Consider the following 24,971-nt stretch of genomic DNA (forward strand, 5'->3'; position numbering starts at 1 on the left):
GTGTGTGTGTGTGTGTATGTGTGTGTGTGTGTATGTGTGTGTGTGTGTGTGTGTGTGTGTGTGTCTGTGTGTGTGTGTGTGTGTGTGTGTGTGTGTCTGTGTGTGTGTGTGTCTGTCTGTGTGTGTGTGTGTCTGTGTGTTTATTCATGTTTAATTAGTTGTATTATAAGCTGATGGTTTCTAACTGTTTGCTTGTAGGTAGAGTCCAATTACTTAGGATAAATAATAATTCTCATTCAGTACAGAAACCTAGTTTGTGTTTTCTATTAACCTGGCTCTTGAAATTGGGTAAATTTAGGAACTTTGCGTTTTATAAAATCTGTTACATTTGTGACAACTCTAGGAATTGAGGCTTGCAATTTTCACTGCACCACCCCACTACCCCATTACTCCCTACCACATGTGCTTTAATTTTGCCCATCAAACTCTTATGGGACACCTTATCACAAACCTTCTGAAAATCCAAACACATCACATCTACTGGTTCTCCCTTATCAATGCTATCAGTTACAATCTCAAAAAACTTCAGTAGATTTGTTAGACATGATTTGCCGTTCATAAACCCATGCTAGATTTGTGCAATGCTGTTAAAGTTTTCTAAATTTTCCATTACCATGTTTTTTTGTGGTAGACTCTAGCAATTTCCCCAATACTGACATTAAGCCTACTGGTCTGCAGTTATCTGGAGAATGTTTCTACTTTCCTCCCTTTTTATACAGTGGAGGTACATTTGCCACTCTCTAACCTATAGGAACCGCTCCAGAGTCTGTAGGTTTTGGACGGTGACAACCGATGCATCCAATATTTCCTGGGTAAATTTCTTCAGGCGGCACAGTGGCTCAGTGGTTAGCACTGCTGCCTCACAGCGCCAGGGACCTGGGTTCGGTTCCACCCTTGGATAACTGTCTGTGTGGAGTTTGCATGTTCTCCCTGTGTCTGCGTGGGTTTCCTCCTGGTGCTCCAGTTTCTTCCCACAGTCCAAAGATGTGCAGGCTAGGTGGATTGGCTGTGCTAAATTGCCTGTAGTGTTCAGGGATGTGTGGGTTATGGGGGATGGACCTGGGTGAGATACTTTGAGGGTCGGTGTGGACTTGTTGGGCTGAAGGGCCTGTTTCCACACTGTAGGGATTCAAAAATAAAAAAGTTATTCTGGCATGTAGATTTTCCGGCATTGGTGATTTGCTAGCCTTTAACCACGTTAATTTCATCAGCATCTGATGAGCAATACTGATTTCCTTCAATACAGCCCTGTCACTAGATTCTTGGTTCTCTAATATTTCTGGAAGGTTATCTGTGCCCTTTTTTGTGAAGACAGAACCAAAGTATATGTCCAATTTCATCATTTGTTTATTTCTGATTGTAATTTTCATGGTTTTCTTTCTCTATGCATGTTTAAAGAAACGTTTTAGAGTCAAATTTTATGTTCCCTAAAATATTACTCACGTGCTTATTTTGCATCTCTTGATCAAAATTTCTGTCCTCTTTAGTTGAATTCTAAATTGCTCCCAATCCTTAGGCTTGCTGCTTTTCTGGCAGTTTTGTGTCGTTCACCTTTGGATCTAAAACCGTTCCTAATTTATTGTGTAAGTCTTGGTTGAATTAAATTTTCTGTTTAATTTTTATGCCAACCAGCACTGAATAATTGTTGTAATTCAACTGTTGCATTATGTTCCTTCAATGTTAGCCATTGTCTATCTTTCATTACCCATTTTAGTAAGCTTTCCTAAACTATCCTTTTCCATTTATGCCTCAAACCTTCATAGTTCTATTTGTCTAGATTCAAAACTTTAGTTCCAGTTTCACTTCACTGTCTATCTTATTGAAGAATTCTGTTATAATATGATCACTGTTCCAAAGTGGCCCAGCACAAGAAGACTGTTAATCCTTTCTCATTGCACATTGCCTCTTCTGGGACTGCCCATTATCGACATATTGGTCTAAGAACCTTTCACATAAATACTCGAGGTAATCCTCCTCCACAATATCATTTGAATGAATGCACAATATTGTGGCTGCTGGAAATCAGTGACACAGTGAATGCTGGAGTAACTTAACATCTATGGTGAGAGAAACAGTATTAATGTTTCAAGTCTGGTGTGACTTTGTCAGAATTGAAAAAGGTATTGGAAATTGTTTCTATTCTTCTGACAGAGGTAGAGGAAGAGCAACAGGGCAGGTTTTTTTATTTAATTGAATTGTATCATTTATTGTCACATGCATTCAATGTAAAAATACAGTGAAAAGTATGTACCTTCGCTGTACATACATGGCGGCATTCACATTAACTTAGAATAAGATAAGAGAAAATGATAACTTAAGAGAGTCCAACTGCCGTAGGCCCCCTCAGGACTTTCCAACCCTCACTATGTTGCTGCCAGCATCCTGCACTGGGCTGCCTCACTGGCCGAATCTCACCACTGCTGCCTCATTGACCTATCCTTGCCAGCCCACTCTTGATCCACCACCATTGCTCCAGCCCACACTAAATCCGCCATTGCTGCAGGACATAACCCATGCATTCAGCTCCACGTGGTTCCCAGTCACGACCTGGCTCCTTCCCGACTCCTTAGGTAGGTAGCTAAAAAGTGTGGGAGGCGGATAGAATTTCTACAGCGGGAGAGAAAAGAAGGGAGAAAAAGGAAAGAAGGACACAGAAAGAAAGAGAAAGAGAACTGGTGAGCAGAGTGGAGCTCCGAATGGACCAACTTAAACTGCCACCATCTTGGCGGACACCTTTGCAAATTACAAAGGAATTGTTCATGGCCAGATACAAGTGAAACATTGCTTTACTTCGACAGTGTGTCTACAGCCTTGGATGGTGAGAAGGGAGGAGGTGAATGGGCAAATGTTTCACCTTCTGTGTTTGCATGAGAAGGTACCATGTGAGGAGTGCAGAACACCGTAACTTACATACGTTTTATATCTTTATTTTCTCCACCGCCACATTAACTGTAGGTTCATATCAATGCTAATAACAGGTAAAAAAAGGGGATGTGGTCCTACTGTCAAAATTTAGGAAGCTAGAAAGCAAATTTTGCAAACAGAATGTCAAAATTAGTAATTTCTGAAGTACTCCTGGGATCACATACAAAGTGTGTATAGAAATAAAAGGGTTGAATAGATGAATGTGTGGCTAGTTGATGATCCAAGAAAGATTGTTTAGATTTTTGTAACACTGGACCGGTACTGGGGGATAAAGCTCAAGTACATGCCAGAGCACTTACAACTCAACAGTTCTGGGAACAGTTTCCTAACAAGATTATTTGACAGTGCAGTTAGGAAGATTTAAGCTAATTTGACAAGGGTGGAATCCAGAAAGTAATACTGGAGAGGAATGCCAAGATGTGTGGAATACACACAAAAAAGCAAATAATACTTTGGTAAGAAATATCAGGATATTAGAGAGAATAAAAGGGAAAATAATAAAGTTGCAATTAGGATTACTGAGCATGTATGTGAATATGTGGAGAATGGTAAATAATATTGCTGAGTTGCAGAAACAGATAGTAAAATGGAAATATGATGTAATGATAATGGAGACCTGGCTCATATAAAAGAGCAGGATTATACATTAAATATTTTTGGATACAACATGTTCAGAAAAGATGGAAAAGGAAGAAAAGGGAAAGGGGTGATGGTATTGATTAAGGAGAGTGTTGTATTGCTGGTAAGAGAGGATGCCCCAGAGGGGTCAAGGGAAGAATCTAATTAGCTTTAGCCATAGAACAAAAAGGTGCAATTGAGTTGTTTGGTATAATCTGGAATTCCTGTCCTGGGGAGTCATGGATACCTCTCATCAGCCAGATACGCTCATGTCCAGGAAGCGTCACCGGCTGCAGAAATTTGAGTTCTGGGCTTTAGAGTTCCAACAGGACCTCGTTTATGACAAGGAGGTGAACCAAGTAGAATATCTGACAGTGGCAGAACATTTAGAGGACAGTGATCATTGTATCATAAGTGTTCCAATGATGGTGGAATTGATATTGATCAATCCTGAGCAAAAATAATCAACTGGTGGACAGAGGACTTCAACAGAGCAAGAAGAGAGCTGGTCCAGATGGACTGGTAAAGGTTGATGTGGAACAAACTCTTGATGAACAATGGGTACCTTCAAATCAATGGTTTAGGTACAGTCAACGCACATTCCTTCAAATGTTGTACACACAAATCCAGAGCTTCCTGAATGACAAAGAAATTATAACTTAAATTAAAGAAGATGAAGTTTGTTTTTGACAGATATCAGGTAGCAGATACAGTTGAAAACCAAGCAGAATACATAAAGTTAAGAGGGGACATGAAAAAGCAAAAGATATTGTGAAATAATACTGGCACCTGATATAAAGGATAATTGTCTATAAGCGCATCAATATTAATGGATAGAAAACAGAGGAGTTAGGCCAATTAGGAAACAAAGAGGGAATGTACACATGCAAGCAAAAGGCATGGCCGTGGTGTAAGATGAATACTTTGTATTTGTCTTTGCCTATGAGCTATATCTGCCCAGGCCACAGTGACAAAGGAGGACACTTAGTACTATAAGGATTTGAAATTAATATTGAGAAGCTATTGGATTTACTGTTGGTATTTAAAGTTGACAAGATGCCATAACTTGACAAAGCACCAATGATAACGTACCAAATGAGATGTAGCCAAGGATTTTGAAGGATACAAGAGTGAAAATTGCACTATTTATCATCTTTTAATATTTTCTGGATTCAGGAATCTTGCTAGAACATTGGAAATTTGCAAACATTTTGCCCTTGCTCAAAAAATGGTTGTAAAGATCAACCCAACAACTACAAACCAGTTAATTTAACTTTGATTTTGGGGAAACCTGTATTGGTAATTGTTCAGGATAGAATTAATAGGCATATGGAAATATGAGGGCTGATTTTGAAGGGTCAGTGTGCATTTGTTAAGGAAAGATCATCACTATCCAACTTGCTGGTGTTTTTTTGAAGAGGTAACAGTAAGTTGATGGGGGAAGGCTGTTGATGTCAACACAGTGCCACATGACAGACTTGTGAGGAAAATTATATGCCACGGAATAAAAGGGACAATACCAACATGGACACTAAATTGGCTAAATTATAGGAAACAGAGAGTAATGGTCAATGGTCGTTTTTCAGACAGGAAGAATGTTTGTGATGGAGTTCTCCAGGGATTGGTATTAGGATCTTTGCTTATATATCTATCTTGGTGCCCAGACAACAATTCAGATGTTCACAGATGACACCAAACTTTGGAGGGTTGTAAAGTGTGAGGAGGACATTTTAGAACTTCAAAAAGGCATCAACAGAGTGAAGGAACAGGCAGACAGGTGCAGATGAACTTCAATGCAGAGAAGTGAGAGGCGATACAGCTCAGTACAAAGAACATGGAGAGACTGTATAAAATAAAGGATCCTATTCTAAAAAAGGTTCAGGGGCCATGATGGCTTGGAAACATTGTCACTCAGCTAATAATGCAGAGACCTAGGGAATGTACTGTGGAACCAAATTCAAATACCACTGTAGCAGATGGTGGAATTTGAATTTGATAAAATTTGATATCTCTTTAATGGTAATCATGAAACCTTTAGCGATTGTCACAAAAGCCCAACCGTTTCACTTTACAGAAGAAAGACTGCCATTCAACATTTGCAGGGTAATGATTGTGTTTTACCTTGGTGGTAGAAAACATTTTAGAAACCTTGGGTGGAATTTTCTCCAGATGCTCAACAAAGGAGGCAAGTTGGGAGAATCATAGAATCAGAAGTAAGGAGTTTTTTAGACTTCAAGAACAAAAAGTGTTATTTTTCAACCAAGCATTGAATGGCAAAATGCAATTCTCACTCGTGAACATCAAGATGCTTCTTAGCATACATTAACAACCTCATTATTATGTCTTGTCACCTAACTGACATGCAGTTTCCCATTCTTCTACTCACCGGATAGAAACTAGACAGCGACAATTCTTGACATGGAACGTCAGAACAGTAACCTGTGATTCCAACTACTTGCTCCTCTGGATCTCAATCATTCACCAGCATCTTAGGTCACACTCCATCCCATGCAGCACAACCTCTAGGTTCTTGTCAGCACATGAGAGTGTCAATTACTCACTGTCCAGCATTTGGCTGGGTGCATGGTTGGGCTTTAAAGATGCTACCAGCTTTAGGAATACCAGCAGTTCCTGGCTGCAGCCCATAGTTCCGCCAATGGTGAATAGGTGAATATGACACGTGGTGTGCCGTAGGGACAGGGTGCATAGCTAATGAGGCATGTTTGGGAAGACTGCATGAGAAAACCTGCTCAGAGTGACAGAGAGAAATCCTCCATGAAACGCACGATAAATGACATTTAGTCTATAACTCAGGACAAACTGCACTTGGGAAAAGTATATCAGGCAAAAGGATGAGTTCTGAAGAAGGGTCACTGGACCTGAAACATTAACTCTGCTTTCTCTCCACAGATGCTGCCTGAGCTGTTGAATTTTTCCAGCAGTTCTGATTTATTATTTCTGATTTCCAGCATTCACAGCTCTTTGTTTTTTAGCATTTGGGAAAATTTTGGTTGATTAAAGAAAGCCAGCATGGACTTATTAGTGGGAAATTGTCCTTAATTAACTCACTGAAATGTTTTAATGTAGGAACGTAGACAGTTAATGAGGGTAATGCTATTGAAATAGTGTACATGGACCTCCAAAAAGCAATTGATAAAATGCCACATGGCATTTGTGAGCAAAGTTACAGTTCATTGAATGAAAAGAAATGAGAGCAACATGGGTGTGAAATTGGCTGACTGATAAGATACAGAGATCAATGGCCAATGGTTATTTTTGACTGGTATAAGGTTTATAGGGGTGTTAAGACCCTGCTCTTCATGATTTGAATTAATGACTTAGATCTTTGTGTACAAGACACAATTTCAAAACTTAATGATGATACAAAACTTGGAAATGCTGTGTACTTTGACAAGGGTGATGTAGAAATTCAAAAGTGTATTGACAAATTGGCATAAGTTGCAGATGATGTTCAGAGCAGAGAAGTGTGAGATGATACACTGTCTTAGGAAGATCGTGGAGAACTGATACAAAGTAAAGGGTAGAGCTCTAAATGAGGTACAAGGGTAGAGAGAAGCATATGGGATCATGAGTGTTATAAATAAGGACATAAAATACAAAAGGTTGGAAGTTATGTTCAACGTACATAAATCACAGGGTTGGCCTCAACTGAAGTATTGTGTCATGTTCTGGATAAATGTCAGCAAATTGAAATTTGGAAAAGATTCACAAGAATGATTCTAGGGAGCAGAAGCCTCAGTCATGTGAATAAATTGAAAAATATTGAGACTGTTTTCCTTGGAGAAGAGACATTAAGATGAGATTTGATACAGGCATTAAAAACCATTAGGGGTCTGAACAGCGTAGATGGGGGGAAATGGTTACAATTTGTGGAAGAATTGTATTTGAGGACACATATGTAATATGTAACGTAGTTGTAAAAGAAAACAATGGTAATATATGGAGAAACTTTTTCCTGCTGTGAGAGGTGGGAGTTGTGGGGTATGATTTGATGTGGGGAACAATGAGAAGCCTTTCAGCAGGACTGGCCTTTGTTAATGTTGGTGGCCCAGTGTTGAGCACAGTTTGCCAATCTGACCCAGCCCACCCCCAAACCCGATCCATGCTCAAGCCCTAACTGGCCTGACCCTGACCCAGCCCTGAATCCACAATCCGGTGGTTCCCCTCCTTATGATTTCATAAAGCTCTATAAGGTCACCCCTCAGCCTCTGACACTCTGAGGAAAATAGCCCCAGCTTTTTCAGCCTCTGCCTTTAGCTCACACCTTCCAACCCCAGCAACATCCTTGTAAGTCTTTACTGGACCCTTTCAAGTTTAATAACATCTTTCCTATGGCAGGGAGTCCAGAACTGCATGCAGTATTCCAAAAGTAGCTGACCATTTCCTGCACAGCTGCAACATGATATCCTAATTCCTATACTCAATGCATTGACCAATAAAATCAAGCATACCAAACACCTTCTTCACCACCCTGTCTACCTGTGATTCCACTTTCAAGGAACTATGAACCTGCACCCCAAGGTATCTTTGTTTAGCAAAATTCTCAGGACCTTACCATTAAGTGTATAACTTTTGCCCTGATGTGCCTCTCCAAAATGCAACACCACATATTTATCTAAATTAAACTCCATCTGCCACTTTTCAGCCCATCGGCCCATCTGATTAAGGTCCTGTTGTACTCTGAGCTAACCTTCTTCATTGTCCACTACCCCACCAATTCTGGTGTCAAGTGCAAACTTCCTACCAATTCCTCCTTTATTCACATCCAATTAATTTATGTAAATGACAAAAAACAGCAGACCCAGCACCAATCCTTGTAGCACCCCACTAGTCAAAGGCCTCCTGTCTGAAAAACAATATCCATTACCACCCTCTCTCTCCTACCTTCAAACAAATTTTGTATCTAAATGGCTAGCTCTCCCTGGATCCCATGTAATCTAACCTTGCTATCCAGGTGTAACCTCGTCGAACACCTCGCTGAAATCCATATAGACAAAGTCCACCACTCGGCCTTCATCAGTCTTCTTTGCCAATTCTTCAAAAAAGCTCAACCAAGTTAGTGAGACATGAGTTCCCATGCACAAAGTCATGTTGACTATCCCTAATCAGCCCTTGCCTTTCCAAATACATGTAAATCCAATCCATCAGGATCCCCTCCAACAGCTTACCCACTACTGACATCAGGCTCACCGGTCTGTAGTTCCCTGGCTTTTTCTTACCACCTTTCTTAAATAATGGCACCACATCAACCACCCTCCAGTCTTCAGGCACCTCACCTGTGGCTATTGATAATACAAATATCTCACCAACGGATCCAGCAATCACTTCCCCAGCTTCCCACAAAGTTCAGGGATACACCTGATCAGGTCCTGGGGATTTAGCCACCTTCATGCGTCTTAAGACGTCCAGCACCTCGTCCTCTGGAATATGGACATGTTTCAAGATATCACTATTTATTTCTCCAAGTTACCTAGCTTCCATGTCTTTCTCCTCAGTAAACAATGACTGAAAATACTTTAGTATCTCACCCATCTCCCACAGCTCCACACATAGGTGGCCTTGATGATCTTTAAGGAACCCTGTTCTCTGCCTAGTTACTCTTTTGCCCTTAATGTATTTGTAGAATCTCTTTGGATTCTCCTTAACTCTATTTGTCAATGTTATCTCATGTCCCCTTTTTGCCCTCCTGATTTCCCTCTTGAATATACTTCTACTGCCTTTATACTCCTCTAGGGATTCACCTCGTCGCAGCTGTCTATACCTGCCATTTGTCTCCTTTTTCTTGACCAGAGCCTCAATTTCTCTAGTTATTCATTATTCTCTACACCTACCAGCCTTGCCCTTCACACTAACGGAAACATAGCGCTTCTGGACTCTTGTTGTCTCCTTTTTGAAGGTCTCCCACTTTCTACCCATTATTTTACCTGCAAATAGTCCATCCCAATCAACATTTGAAAGTTTTTGCCCAATATCATCAAAATTGGACCCTTATTTCAATTTGGAACTTTATTTTTTAAATCAGGTCTATCCTTTTCCATAATTATTTTAAAACTAATAGAATTATGATCACTGGTCCTTCTGAGTCACAATTAGCCTTGTAACCGGCAGCCAGTCTTAACCTTCTCTGCCCCTGACATCGTGTGAGTCAGGAAGGAAAGGGGCTGTCCCATAATAAGACCATGCTTCTTGCCTCCATCCCTCCAGCCCCCACTCCAACCTGTCTCCCAGCCCAGTCCCAGGACTGCAAACACAGTCATTAATTTCTGCTCATTGGATTATATTGAATCATTGAATATACACCTGCCATTCGATTGATCATGACTGATCTGATGATCCTTAACTCGGCTTCGCTGCCTTTTCCCCATAACCCTCAATACCTTTACTGATTAAAACCTGTCCGTCTCAGCATGGAATATCCAGTAATCCAGCCTTGACAGCACGCTGCAGTAGAATCCTACATTAAATTAACATAAAAACATAATACCATATGACACAGAAGCAGAAGTAGGCCATTCAGTCCAATGAGTCTGCCCCGCTGTCTTCGATCACAGCGTGTATCCAAACAATTCTTTTTGGATTCAGTTAAATGTAGTTAGGAGAAGATTCGACAACAGCAATTTGCTCAAATATGAACATTTATTGAGTAATAATAAAAGATGGAAGAAGAAAGGAACATTTATTAAGTAAACAAAGAAATGAAAAAGAAAGGAAATAAACAATAAGTCTAATGCCCTTCTGCCCATCGAGGACCCCTCAATCGATGGCTAGTCCGAAGGCTGAGTTTGTTCCTGGCACCATTTGCGACCCTGGTCCGAAGTGAAGTCCAGTGACTTGGAACAAAACTCTCTCTCTTATATAATGTAACAAACAGCAAGGCACAAAAAAAAACTACAAAAAAACACACTGATTACACCATCTTTGGCACATACAGGAATGTCCACATGACTCATTCAAGGTCATGCACTTGTCAAATATCATCAACGAGTTTAGCCCTTCAGCCCATCCTGTACACCTGCCATTCAATCAGATCGTGACTCAAGTGATGATCCTCAACTCGACTTCGCTGCCTTTTCCCCATAATCCTTGATACCTTTACTAATTAAAACCTGTCTTTCTCAGCATTGAATATCCAGTAATCCAGCCTTGACAGCGCCCTGCAGTAGAGTCCTACAGATTCATTACCTTCTGAGAGAAGAAATTCCTCCTGAGCTCAGTCTTAAATGGGCAACCCCTTCAACAAAAGGCCCTCTGGTTGTAGCCTCTCACACTCAAATGCAAAGTATCCCCATATACTTGACCTCCATCTATTTCAAGCACAATTTCCTTATTTATAACACCAGAAATAAGAAGGCTAATTATTTGAGAACTGTCCACTTTCACCTGGCAAGAGCTCAATTCAGGTTCTGTGTGATATTTGGGAATTGTCTGATCAAGATATTTGATCCTGGAAGGGATTAGTTACAATATTAGTCACAGCACCTCTGTGTTTTAGCAAATGAAGACTGAAAAACCGTTAGCGTCTCTGTTTCTGGATGGATTCTGCTGCCTGGACTGGGGTAATTCTGGAGTGGTCAGCTTTCCAATGGAACAGTAGGGTGGTTGTCACCAATGTTTACTACCCAATGCATACAGCCTAGCTCACCCGTAACAGATGCTTCAATCCTAAGGATTTGGGAAAAGGACTGTTATCCTTCCATTTCATCCTACCATTTAGACTATTGACCCAGACCCATTGATTTGGCCTCCATTACTCTGGATTTAATTTTGACATGTTGCTGTACTTTTAACTTAAATATAAATAATTTCCAATGCTTTACATTCTACATGGATTTAGTTTAATGCTTTCTTTCCCTACAGGTATATTGCAACTGGCCAGATCATTCAATGTTGATGTGAAAAATCCGATGGTATTTACTGGTTCCCAAGGAGATATGTTTGGATATGCTGTTAAACAATTTGAAAATAGTGAAGGGAAATGGTAAGCAGAGTTTGATTTTTAACAATTTTAGAACTTATTCTGCTTTTATAAAAAAGGTTCCAAACATTGGCATTGTTTGAAGTAACAAGGAGATGGGCACAATAATATGCACTTTAAACAGCACCACCTGCAGTGGCATTGTATAGGTATACTGACCTGCCTAGATAACATAGTCATCTCTTTCACATAACTTAGTGGTGCTTCAAATACTTCAGGAGTCACTGAACAAGACACCAGTAGCCATTAAAGGTGTACGCATGATATAGGGAATTAATTCATAAGTCATTTCAGTGCATCAGACACCGACCATTGGATTACTAGTCCAAGGTAAATTAAAATGGCAATGTGTTACATCTTTTAAAAATTATTCTTTCATAGGACATGGAAGTCATTCGATGGACCAAAATTTGTTGCCTATCACTAATTACCTTTTAGAAGTTGGCACTGAAAGACCCTTTTGAACTGTTGCAGTCCATTAGGTGCTAGGTAAACCCAAATGCAGTTAGGAAGGGACTACTGCAATATTGACCTAGTCGCTGTGAAGGAACAACAATATAATTCCAAGTTAGGGAATGTGCATTTTGAAAAGAAACTTGAAGATGGTGATACTCCCATATATGTCCTGCCCTTGTCCTTTCTTTTCATGGGCTGAATTATTTGCAACTCATGTTTTTCATGTTTTCTGATACGACTGATGGTTTGAAATATTGTACTATTATAAAATTGTACACTTGATGACTGCAATACCTTTCTTCTGCTCTGCAGTGTCTGTTATTTTGTTTTATTCCTGTCTAGTTGGAAGTAAACATCTGTAAGATACTGTTGATGCTTAATTAATAAGTCCTGATGTTTTGTCTCTGATCCACAGATAATCAAACAAGACTTAAATTTTTAATTAATACCTCCTTAAAATACTTAGCAAACCTGGCATGTTAAGAAGAAAAAACATGTATAAGAAATAATTACTTACCGCCCCTATCTTATGTCGTAATTATTACATAACCCAATGAGCAGTCTGTATGTTTAATTTGATGTTTTATCCTTTCATCAGGGCTGAAGGCTTGTTGTGCAAACTTACATTCAATGTCTGTAAGAAACTCACCACAAAGACAGCACTTTATAAAAAGTAGAGTACAAATTTAAGAGAAGGGGCTGGGTGTGGGGGGATTCCTGAAGAATGAAGCTACAAAGAGGAAACAAAATCATTGTCAGGTTTTAAAGTAAAATCATTGATAAGGAAATCAGTGCTCACCATTATTGCTACCTAAATTTAACAGTATAATCTAGCAACTACACATGCGCAGTTAAATGTGAGAGAGAAATATAAGGTAACATGCAGGACAGTATTGTAGTCCACCTGGCTTTGAAATGAATCCAACAGCAAGACCATGTGGCAATTACCTATTTATATTGCATTAAAAATGCCCAGTAAAGTTAAAGATGGTGCATACAGAACAAATGTTGCGTTAAAAGATGATGACTGCTGGACAATATCTCTAACCTGGAAATTTAAGTTGACAAGTGTGATTCCTCATTTCCTCATAAGAATGTGAGTGTTGGAAATTTAAAAGTTCCTATTTTTCGGTATATCTCTTTTATCTTTCTTCCTTAATCCCACCTGAATTTCCCAATCTTTATTTCACATCCTGTATTTCATTTCAGCCAACTTATGTATTCTGCTTTATCCTTCATAGTTTGATTTTATATGATTTTATTTGATTTGATTTGAGATACAGAGATGAATGTACCAAGATACAGTGAAAAATGTTGTTTTGTGTGCTACACAGTCAGATCGTATCATACAATGTGCATCAGGGTAGCAGAATATTGTGCAGGATATAGTATTACAGCTGCAGAGAAGGTGCAGAGAGAGTTAATGGAGCAACAGGGTCCTTGTCTGCCGGGTGGAGAGTCAGTGAAAGCCCAACATCGCTCATTATGGAAGGCTTGCCATATGAAATGCCACTCAGGCTCTTAAATAGCCAGCAGCAAGTCTTTAGCCATGATCAAGGACCCCCAGGCAGATGTTCTGGTGCAGTTCTGGTTGCCACACTTCAGGAAGGATGTGGAGGCTTTGGACAGGGTGTAAACAAGGCTCACTGGGATGTCACCTGGATTGGAGAGTAGTAGCCATAAGGAGAATTTGGATAAATTTGGTTTGTTTACGCAAAAACATAGGATGCTGAGGGGGTGAACTGATAGAAGTGTATAAAATTATGAGAGGCCTGTACAGGATAGATAGTCAGAGTCATTTTCCCAAGGTAGAAATGTCAAATACTATGGGACATAGGTTTAAGATGAGAGGGGAAAAGTTAAGAGGTGATATGTGAGGCAAGTTTTTTTTACACAGAGGGTCATAGGTACCTGGAATGTGCTGGCAAGGGAAGCTTGATTTGATTTATTATTGTCACATGTACCGAGGTATAGTGAAAGGTTTTGTTTTACATGCAGTACAGGCAGATTTTTCTTTATTCATTAACAGGATGAGGGCATCATTGGCTAGGCAGCATTTATTGCCCATCCCTAATTGATCAGAGGGCAGTTGAGAGTCAGCCACATTGCAGTGGGTCTGGAGTCACATGTAGGCCAGACCAGGTAAGGATGGCAGTAGCCATCCCTAAAGGACATTATTGAACCAGATGGGTTTTTCCGACAATCGGCAATGGATTCATGGTCATCATTAGATTTTTAATTCCAGATATTTTATTGAATTCAAATTCTACCATCTGCTGTGGTGGAATTCAAACCTGGGTCACCAGAATGTTATCTGGGTCTCTGGATTAACAGTACAGTGTTAACGCCACTACGCCATTGCCTCCTGAATCATAAGATGCAAAGTGCATAGGGGTAATAGAACAGAGCGAGGAATACAATGTTACAGCTGCAGAGAAGGTGCACAAAGAAGGAGATCATCATTAAATTTGAATATAGAGAGGCCCATTGAGAAGTCTAATAACAGAAGGGAAGAAACTGTTCTTGAATCTGTTGGTACGTCTGTTTAAGCTTTTGAATCTTCTGTCCGACGGAAGGGAGTGGAAGAGATTATGGTCGGGGTGGGAGGGGTCTTTAACGATTTGGCTGCCCTTCTGAGACAGCGTGAAGTATAAATGGATTAAATGGATGGAAGGTTGGCTTGTGTGATGTACTGGGCTACGTCCACAGCTCTTTGTAGTTTGTTCTGGTCCTGGGCAGACCAGTTGCCATACCAAACCGTGATGCATCCAGATAGCATGTTTTTGATGGTGCATCAATAAAAATTGGTAAGAATCCTTATGGACATGCTGAAGTAGTAGAAGTAGATATGTTAGCAAAGTTTGAGAGGAATTTAGACAGACACATGAACAGACAAGGATTAGAGGGACATGGATCGTGTGCAGACAGATGGGATTAGTGTTTGGAATGGCATCATGGCTGACACAGGCATGGTGGGCCAAAGGGCTTGTTCCTGTGCTGTATTGTTCTATGGTTTATATAAGCCTGATCTGCTAGACAATCAGAAGCTGGTGGCTCTATTGAGACAAGGAAATAGAGGCTGTTGGTTGTTATGACAACCAGTAAGCACTAGTATCATCACTGGCTCTCTGACCACAGATGAAAGATGGCAGGAGGGCAATTATGGTAGAGGTCACAGATTGCAGTTTGTGGGGGAGGAGTGTTAACAGGAAGTAAAGGGATTGTTCTCAGGGGACCCTCCTTTCCCAATGTCAGGTCTCTTCCTCAGGCACTTAGTACCTTTGAAAAGGGACCTGCTGGAAGTCCAGAAGCAACAATGCACACATTTGGTTTAGTTCCAAATCTTCCACTGGGTTAATATCAATAGCATTGTGATGAGGCCTTTAACTGGATATCTATTACCCACTTTCGGGCCTCAGTTAGCAGTGATGCAGTAAAACTGTTCATGCCCCTCCTCAGGATGAAGTTAATTGGTGTGGCGCTGAAAGGGGGTAAGTCCCCATTTTCCACCATTGTATCTGACTAAATGCCCTTGTCACCAAACTCACCATGGTGGGGCGTGGAATTACCCTATGTGTATCAGTCACATTTCTTCAGTATGATTCATTGAAGAGCCTTATTTTATTGAGTTATATTCTCAAATATAACAAATCCAGAGGATGCCATTGTAGATTAAACACTGGATTAAAATAAGCCTATTCTCTAAAGACAGCAAAACACGCAGACAACTGTCATTGGTGAATAATATATACAGTTTCTTCACTGCTGACTGAAAACTGCTCCTGTGGAGATTTTGAAAGCATAGAGGGAGTCAATAAAATAAGGAAATTTTGTGTGAGAGATTGGGGAATTAGAACACAGCTATTGAAGAATGACAAACAGAAAAAGTGATGAATACATCATGTTTCTGTGTGGTATCAAGTATCCCCAGGAAAACTGGAGTCAATGGGTATCAGGGGCAAACTCTATGCTGATTGGAAACATACTTGGCACATGGGAAGATGGTTGTGGTTGTTAGGGGTCAGTCATCTCAGCTCCAGGACATCTCTGCAGGAGTTTCTCAGGGTAGTTTCCTAGGTCCAACCACCTTCAGCTGCTTCATCAATGACCCTCCCTCCATCGTAAAGTCAGAAGTGGGGATGTTTGCTGATGATTGCACAATGTTCAGCACCATTTGCCACTTATCAGATACTGAAGAAGTCCACGTTCAAATGATCTATGTTTCTACGTAGCAAGACCTGGGCAATATTCAGGCTTGGGCTGACAAGTGGTAAGTGAGATTCACGCCACACAAATTCCAGGCAACAACCATTTCCAAATAGGGAGAATCTACTCATCATTCCTTGACAGTGTTACCATCACTGAATGCCCCACTGTCAATATCCTGTGGGCCACCATTGATCAAAAACTCAATTAGACTCACCATATAAATACAGTAGCTACAAGAGCATGTCAGTAACTCATCTCCTGACTTCCTAAAGCCTGTACATCATCTACAAGGCATAAGTCAGGAGTGTAATGGAATATTCCCTACTTGCCTGGATGGGTGCAGCTCCAACAACACTCAAGAAGCTTGACACTGTGCAGGACAAAGCAGCCTTCTTGATTGGCACCACATCCACTTCCTGCACTATTGACGTGCAGTAGCAGCAGTGTGTACTGTCTGCAAGATGCACAGCAGAAAGTCCCCAAGACTCCTCAGACAGCACCTTCCAAACCTGCAATGACTACCATCTAGAAGGCCAAGGCTAGTAAATACATGGAAACACCACCACCTGCAGATTCCCTTCCAGGCCACTCCCCATCCAGACTTGGCATTATATTGCTGTTCCTTCAGTGTTGCTGTGTCAAAATCCTAGAATTCCCTCTTTAATGGCATTGTGGGTCTACCTATAAAACATGGACTGCAGTGGTTAAGAAGGCAGCTCACCACCACTTTCTCAAGGGGAACTTAGTATGAGCAACAAATGCTGGTCCAGCCAGCGATGTCCACGTTCCATGAATGAATTAATAAAAAACTTCTGCACAACAAAAGTTGCAAACAAAGTATCATACAATACTGCACCTCATTAAGCTGATGTCCACAATGCAATCCTTGCTATCCAGATCACTTCTTGTACTATATTTCAAGATGCACAGGAATTATGAAATGGTCCTGAAATGTAAAACTGTATGATTTGTTTTAATTAGGTAATCTGCAATTCATAATGCAGAATCACCACTGTATTTACTTATTGAGCAAAACAAATAGTGTCCTCAAATGTGACTTCTAAGTCACCCTCATTCTGACAGTGGTCCTTTTGGTTCTAAACAACTTTCAAACATACCTGTACCATTTTCTGATTACTTCATCCATTGCCACATTTTATAGCAAGAGAGTAACAAATTAATTTTGGAAGCTCAAAACATGTGGTGGCCCAATACAATCCCCTGATCCTCAGTGACTATGTTTACTATTAGCTGAGATTGCATGCTGAAATCTGTCCTGGGTACGGACATTGTTAATAAGTCTCCATGCAGGAAAAAAAGCATTGTGTCTGTAAAGTGTCAAATGTCATCCATTTGTTCATTGTAGCTCTTTTTGCTGATACATTGAAATGCTAGATTTTCCAGGGAGCGAAAATCTAATGCCACTGTGCTTCTTTTTTTATTGTAATGAAAGAATGCAATATTTCTGGCAGGAGATTCTGACCAGTGCTTCTTCAGAGCTGCAGAACTATACTGCAGTCCAGGTAGGTTCATTTTAATGTAGAACAATCAGGATAGGTAAACTGTGCCACCATTCTTCACAGCAGCACTGGCTTCAGCATCACAGGCAGCTAGTTTGACTCTGGCAGTGAGGACAGGGCTAGGTTCCAGTAGGATGGGGAATTTCTTTCCAGAGCAGGAGTTAGGAGGTGGGTGGTGTCCTGTCAAGTTCTGGGAGATATAAAGGATATTGAGGCGGGTATAGTTGGGTGTATGTAATGAAATAGTTTAATAGTTGAGTTTAATAGTTCCTTATGAGTAACGATTAAATAGCTATCAAAAGTTAAGTGTGCAAGCTAAGTGTGAGGTAAGGGCGCTGGGAGTGCAGGGTGCCATGTGGATAGGAGGTAGGTATCAGGAAATTGTGGGGGTGGGGTGCAGGTGAGTAGGATATCGAGTCTGCCGGATACAAGGTACCAAGTCAGTAAGATGCAAGGTAAGTAGGTGCTGGGGACAAGGTGACCAAGGGGGGACAAGTAAATGATGGAGTGTGTATGGTAGATAGGTATGGGATCAGATGGAGACCGAAGGTTGGTGTCATGGAGCAGTGAGGGGAGCTGAGTGGAGGAGTAAATTGGCTGTGGGCAGGGGGTCCATGTCCAGTGGCCGGAGAGGGTGTCAGTCCCTGAGGGGCCAGGTTCAACGGATTTGGTCTGTGAGGGCTGGTGTCAGGCCTGGAGTCGGGGTGGGGGGAATGTCAAATGCACAGTTAGGAGGGGTCAGGAGGAGTCTTGAATCCAGCAATGGGGGAAGTATTTTGGGTATGGGAGTGAAGGAAATGATTCATGCCTCGTGTTCGGGGAAGGGGTAAAGTCCAAAGTTTGTGAAGGTGAATTGGGTCTGACATTGAAGGAGGAGGCTTGATCTGAATGGGATGTAGGAATGTCTGATCCAGAGCAGGGGTGGGTGGGGAATGGTGGACAATGTCATCTCATGGTCTTTGGGATGTAAAAGCTTTTGAGGGAGGTATAGTTTGGAATGTGTCAGGTGCATTCGGACTTCAGCTTTATAGTCACTCAGGAGTTCCCACAAGGCATTTAATAGTCTAGCTTTTTCTGAGTAACTGTTCACTTAAGTGAAGTTGAATTCATATAAATGATTTTGATGTGAACATTGGAGGTATGGTTAGTAAGTTTGCAAATGACACCAAAATTGGAGGTGCAGTGGACAGCGAGGAAGGTTACTTCAGAATAAAATGAGATCTTGATCAAATGGACCAATGGGCCGAGGAGTGGCAGATGGATAATATAGATCAATGTGAGCTGCTGCATTTTGGAAAGGCAAATCAGGGCAGAACTTTTATCTGTAATGGTAAGTTCCTGGGGAATTTTGCTAAACAAAGAGACCTTGGAGTGCAGGTTCACAATTCATTGAAAGCGGAGTCACAGGTAGACAGGATAATGAAGAATTTGTTTGGAACACTTGCCTTTAATAGTCATTGCATTGACTATAGGAGTTGGGAGGTCATGTTGCAGCTGTACAGGATGTTGGTTAGGGCACTTTTGGAATACTGCATGCAATTCTGGTCTCCCTGCTATAGGAAGGATGTTGTGAAACTTGAAAGAGTTCAGAAAAGATTTACAAGGATAGTGCCAGGATTAGAGGGTTTGAACTATAGGGAGAGGCTGAATAGGCTGAAGTTATTTCCCTGGATCATTGGAGGCTGAGAGGTGACCTTATACAGGTTTATAAAATCATGAGAGGCATGGATAGGGTGAATAGCCAAGGTCTTTGCCTGGGGTGGGAGAGACCAAAACTAGAGGTCATAGGTTTAAGGTGACTGGGGAAAGATTTAAATAGGACCTAAGGGGCAATGTTTTCGTGCAGAGGGTGGTGCATGTGTTTTATAGTTGCTGCCAGAGAAACTGATGGAGGCTGTACAACTACAACATTTAAAAGGCATCTGGATGGATATATGAATAGGAAGGATTTAGAGGAATATGGGCCAAATGCAGGCAAATAAGACTAGATTTATAGGATATCAGGTTGGCATGGGTGAGTTGGAATGAAGGATCTGTTTCCATGCTTTACAGCTCTATGACTCTCTAACTGTATAATTCAACGTGTTCCAGGAATAGGGGAATCTTCAGTCTCCCAGGTAATTCCTTTGGAATCTTCTACAATGAAGATTCTGCAGTGTTCCTGCACATAACTCCTCTCTATGCTGCAGAAACAGTTATCTGGTCATTGATAAATCTAAGGCATTAATCTGGATTATTACAAGTGTGCCTATGTTCTGGAAAATTCATTTATGTGTGTTCCCATTCTTTTGAAAACAAAGCACCATTTGGATGCAACAAAGAAGGAAGAAAATCAAATAAGTAAGATCCCTTGTTCATAATGGAGGCAACTTCATTTAACTTAAACAAAGAAGGATAATGGAAATGCAATTATCTCTACCTGATTTTCTTCTCTTTACTGTAGCTAGACATTTACAAATAGTTTCCTCAAATGTGACTTCTAAGTCGCCTTCATTCTGGCAGTGGTCCTTTTGGTTCTGCACAACTTTCAAACATATCCATACCATTTTCTGATTACTTCATCCATTGCCACATTCTATAGCAAGAGTAACAAACTAATTTGGGAAGCTCAAAACATCTGGTGGCCGAATACAATCCCCTGATCGTTAGTGAATTTGTTAATATATCTTTGCGATTAGCTGAGATTGCATGTGTAAATCTTTCCTCAGTGGGGATAGTGTTAATACATCTCCATGCAAAAAAAAATATCTGTTCTTCAATCCCAGAACAAATGAAAAAAAAAACTGCAGCGTTACTGTTTCCTGATCATAGTCTAATACAATTAAGCTTGGGCTGGAAACCAGCTCCAAAATTCTAAAGTACAGTAGCTTATTTCTAACTGCCTTTCTGGAGATTGGAATCAGTACATAGTTGGGAAACATGCCATTTATGAGACCAGACCCTCTCCTCAGAAATAAGTATCCTTCTGTTCTCAAATGCCAATAGAGTTCAGATCCATTATGATTGTATTATTTGTGAGAAGCCTGCAACCAGAGAGACTGAGATGAGAATGGCTGCTACTTTCATCTGAAAGTCAATAACTTGTTCCATGGAAACAGCAAATTGTTTCCACAATGTTTAGAGCAGCATTCAAGTTTCTGTGTTCAATTGTCCAATAGCTTTGTTTTCACTCTTGTACACAATATTCAAATCCTTCAGTTATATCATGGATCTGGTCCAAATTATTGGGCAGTGAAAGTTTGCAGATGACACCAAATCAGGGGTATAGTGGACAGTGAAGAAGATTATCTAAGACTACAAAGGGATCTTGATCAATAGCGTCGATGGTCTGAGGAGTGACAGATGAAGTTTATAGAGTCACAGAGGTCTACAGCATGGAAATGCTTAATTTGGATAAATGTGAGATAATGTATTTTGGTAAAACAAACAAGGACAGGACCAATACAATTAATTGTAGAGCCCTGGATAGTATTGTAGAACAGAGAAACCTAGGGGTTCAGGTACATAATTCTTTAAAATTTGCATCACAGGTAGACAGGATGGTTAATAAGGCGTTTAGCATGCTTGCCTTCATTGCTCAGACCGTTGAGTTTGGAGTAGGGACGTCATGTTGAGATTGTATAGGACATTCGTGAGGCCTCTTCTGGATTACTATGCAGTTATGGTAACCCTATTATCAGAAGGATATTATTAAACTGGAGAGGGTTCAGAAAAGATTTACCAAGGTGTTGCCAGGAATGGAGGATTTGTGATGTAAAAATAGATTGGAAAAGCTGGGACTTTTTTTCACTGGAGCGTAGGAGGTGGAGGAGGGATGTTATTGAGGTTTATAAAATCATGAGGGCATAGATAAGGTGAATGAAAAGATTCTTTTCTCTAGGATGGGTGAATTCAAAACTAGGGGCCATATTTTAAGGTGAGAGGAGAAAGATCTAAAAGGGACATGAGGGATAACTTTTTTACGCAGATGGTGAACTGCCAGAGAGAGTGATGGATGTGGATACAGTTACAGCGTTTAAAAGACAATTTGATAAGTTCATGAATAGAAAAGGTTTGGATGGCCTTGGGCCAAGTGTAAGCAATTGAGACTAGTTTAGTTTGGGAATATTGTTGGCATGGACTGATTGGACCAAAGGGTCCGTTTCCATGTTGTATAACTCTGTGACTTGATCACTATAACTGATTAATTTGCAGAGTTTAGGTGGTACACATAGAGTACATTTAATTTGTCTATATTCAGCCATGTCTTGGTATCACTTGGGCTGAATTGCATTGCTTGAAGACGAGCATTTTTGATGCTGGGAACCTCAGGAGGAGGCCGAGATGTGTCATCGACTCCGCACTTCAGGCTGAACAAGAATGGAAATTATCAGCTGTAACTTTTCTACAAAACCAGTTAATTCTGAAGAAACCCTGTGGGTCTGAAACACTGTAGCATCTCTGCAGAGAAAGCTGAGTTGACAGTTGAGTCTAGTGACCTTTCATCGGAACTGGACTCAAAATATCAACTTCACTTACTCTCTACAGATGCTGCCAGACCTACTGAATTTCTTCAGCACTCTCTGTTTTTGTTCCAGATTTCCAGCATCGTTAGTTCTTTGTGTTTATTTTAGCTTTAACTTTTCAACTGATTCAGTGGTCTCTCCTATCATTAAGGATGGGGATATTTGTGGACCCGTCTCTTCTTGCGGCTGTTTAATTGTTCACCACCGTTCACTATGGAAATGGCAGGAATGCAGAGCTTAGATTTGATCCATGTGTAATGGCATCACTTAGCTTTGTCTATTGCATTTACTTCCACATGCAAGTGGTCCAGTTCTATAGCGTCAGCGGGTTCACACCTCATTTAAGGTATGCCTGATGCTGCACTTGGTGTGCCCTCCTGCACTCTTTGTTGTACCGGGGATGATCACCTGGTTTGATGGTAATGGTAGATTGGAGAATATTCCAGGCTCTGAAATTACATATTCTGGCTAAATGCAATTCTGCTGCTGGTGATGTTGCACAGGCATTTGCCTTTAAGTTGCTACATCCATTGGAAGTCTATTCTATTCGGCATAGTGATAATGCCACACGAAATGGAGTGTGTCCTCAATGTGAAGACAGAATTTTATTCTCTATAATGAGTTTATAGCGATCTCCCTACTAATACTGTGAAAGGTAAATTGGTGATGACAATGTCAAGTAGGTTTTTCCCTCTAGCTGGTTCCCTCACCACTTTCCACAGGCCAAGTCTACAGCTATGTCCTTTAAAATTCGACCACATCAATCATCAGTCTCACAGTCAGAGCCACTCTCAAGGCTGGCTTCTTCCAATTGATATTCAACACGGAAGAGTACTGATTCATCATCCAAGGCAGTAATTAGCTGGAACGTTTCTTGCCAATGTTCGACTTCGCCATGTGGCCCTGAATCAAAGTTGAGGACTCCTAAGGCAATGACCTCCCAACTGTATATCAATGCATTGCCATCTCTAGTAGGACTGGATGTACCCAGCGATGGTGATGGCCATATCTGGGACATTGTCTGTGAGGCATGTCTCTGTGAATGTGGCTTTTTTTTCCTTTATTCATGGGATGAGGGCATCACTGGCCAGGCCAGCATTATTTGCCTATTCCTAATTGCCCAGAGGGCAGTTCAGAGTCAACCACATTGCTGCGGGTCTGGAGTCTGGAGTCACAAGTAGGCCAGACCAGGTAAGGATAGCAGTTTCCTTCCCTAAAGGGCATTAATGAAACAGATGGGTTTTTTCCTGACAATCGGCAATGGATTCATGGTCATAATTAGATTCTTAATTCCAGATATTTACTGAATTCAAATTCCACCATCTGCTGTGGCAGGATTCGAACTCAGGTCCCCAGAATATTATTTGGGTCTCTAGATTAACAGTCCTGCGTTAATACCACTAGGCCATTGTGTCCCCATCTCAAGTTATTGCTTGACTGATATGTGGGATACTTCTCCCAAATTTGTCATGCTCCCCACCGCACCACCCCATCCCCCCAGACACACACACCCCCCCAGATATTAGTAAGAATGATTTTGCAGGGGCAACAGAACTGAGTTTGCTATTACTATTTCTGGTGCCCGGATTAATGCCAAAGGTCAATCAGGTTTTGCTCCTTAGTTTACACTTTGAAGTGGTTTTGATTTAACTGCGTAGCTTGTTAGGACATTTCAGAGGATAGTTCAGAGTCAACCATATTGCTATGGGCCCAGTGTCAGATGTAGACCTAGTTAGTTAAGAATGGCAGGTTGCTTTCCCTAAATGACATTAGTGAGCCAACTGGGTTTTTATAATAATCAGTGATGGTCCAAGGTCACAATTAGACTAGCTCTTTGATCCCAGATTTTTTATTGAATTCAACTTCTACCATCTGCCATGAATTTTGAACCCAAGTCCCCAGTTCTGATGAGTAGTCACTGGACTCAAAACGTTACCTCTGTTTTCTTCCCACCAATGCTACCAGGCCTGCTGAGTCTTTCCAGCAATTTCTGTTCTTGTCCTTGTATCATTAGCTTGGGGATCCAAATTACAAATTCAGCGAGAGTACCACTATGTGACTGTCCTCACCAAGCTAAGGTGTGACGCACTGTGGTGCTTTGATGCTCGCTGACAGATTCTCACCTCTACTTATTCAAGCAGCATTCATTTTAACCCTTCCAAACTGTTGCCCAGGCTGTGTTTAGTACTCTTATATAAAGCAAGTGCTGCTTTATCAAGGCTGCAACACACTTATCCGTGGGCACTTTTCTTTAAAGGTAGAACATTACAGGAGTCTCAGTGACATGGATATGGTGAGATGCATGAAAGAATTGGCTGAGAAGTACCTCAAGGCCCATCTCAACATCTTGCTCCATGTTTTATTCTTTATACAAGTGAAGTGGTGAGGTTCTCATGAAGCAATGATGAGATGCTAATTGGAGGTCATTATTGATTGCCAAGCACCTTGTTGACAGCACAAGTTGCCTCACTCATATTCAGATTCCCATTTTACCAAACTTTCCAAACAAGCTTGACATCAGGAAAACTTGATAGTTAAACCAGAATACAATTTCAGTTGGTCTGAACGACCTCCATGTTGAACGCCGGGCACCACCATCTCATCGACGCAATCCACGGGTATCACGCACATACATCCTTCACCTGGGGACATCTCGCTATGCATCTTGGCAAAAATTCTTCCAAAATACTCAAGCCATCTCTGACTTAGCCAGAATAATGTATGATGCAGCCTTGAGTGCTA

At 40.9% G+C, this 24,971-nt stretch overlaps 1 protein-coding gene across 1 annotated transcript in view; it reads left to right on the forward strand.

Moving 5' to 3' along the window:
* itga1 (integrin, alpha 1) overlaps nt 1-24,971 on the forward strand; it is a 158,529-nt gene that overhangs the window by 24,638 nt on the left and 108,920 nt on the right. Inside the window, exon 2 of the mRNA XM_048596039.1 lies at nt 11,422-11,542. Within this exon, the coding sequence (XP_048451996.1) occupies nt 11,422-11,542 (121 nt within the window). The remainder of the gene's footprint in view (nt 1-11,421; nt 11,543-24,971) is intronic.

Source organism: Rhincodon typus, chromosome 1 (assembly GCF_021869965.1).
Source record: "Rhincodon typus isolate 14 chromosome 1, sRhiTyp1.1, whole genome shotgun sequence".
Lineage (NCBI taxonomy): Eukaryota > Metazoa > Chordata > Chondrichthyes > Orectolobiformes > Rhincodontidae > Rhincodon > Rhincodon typus.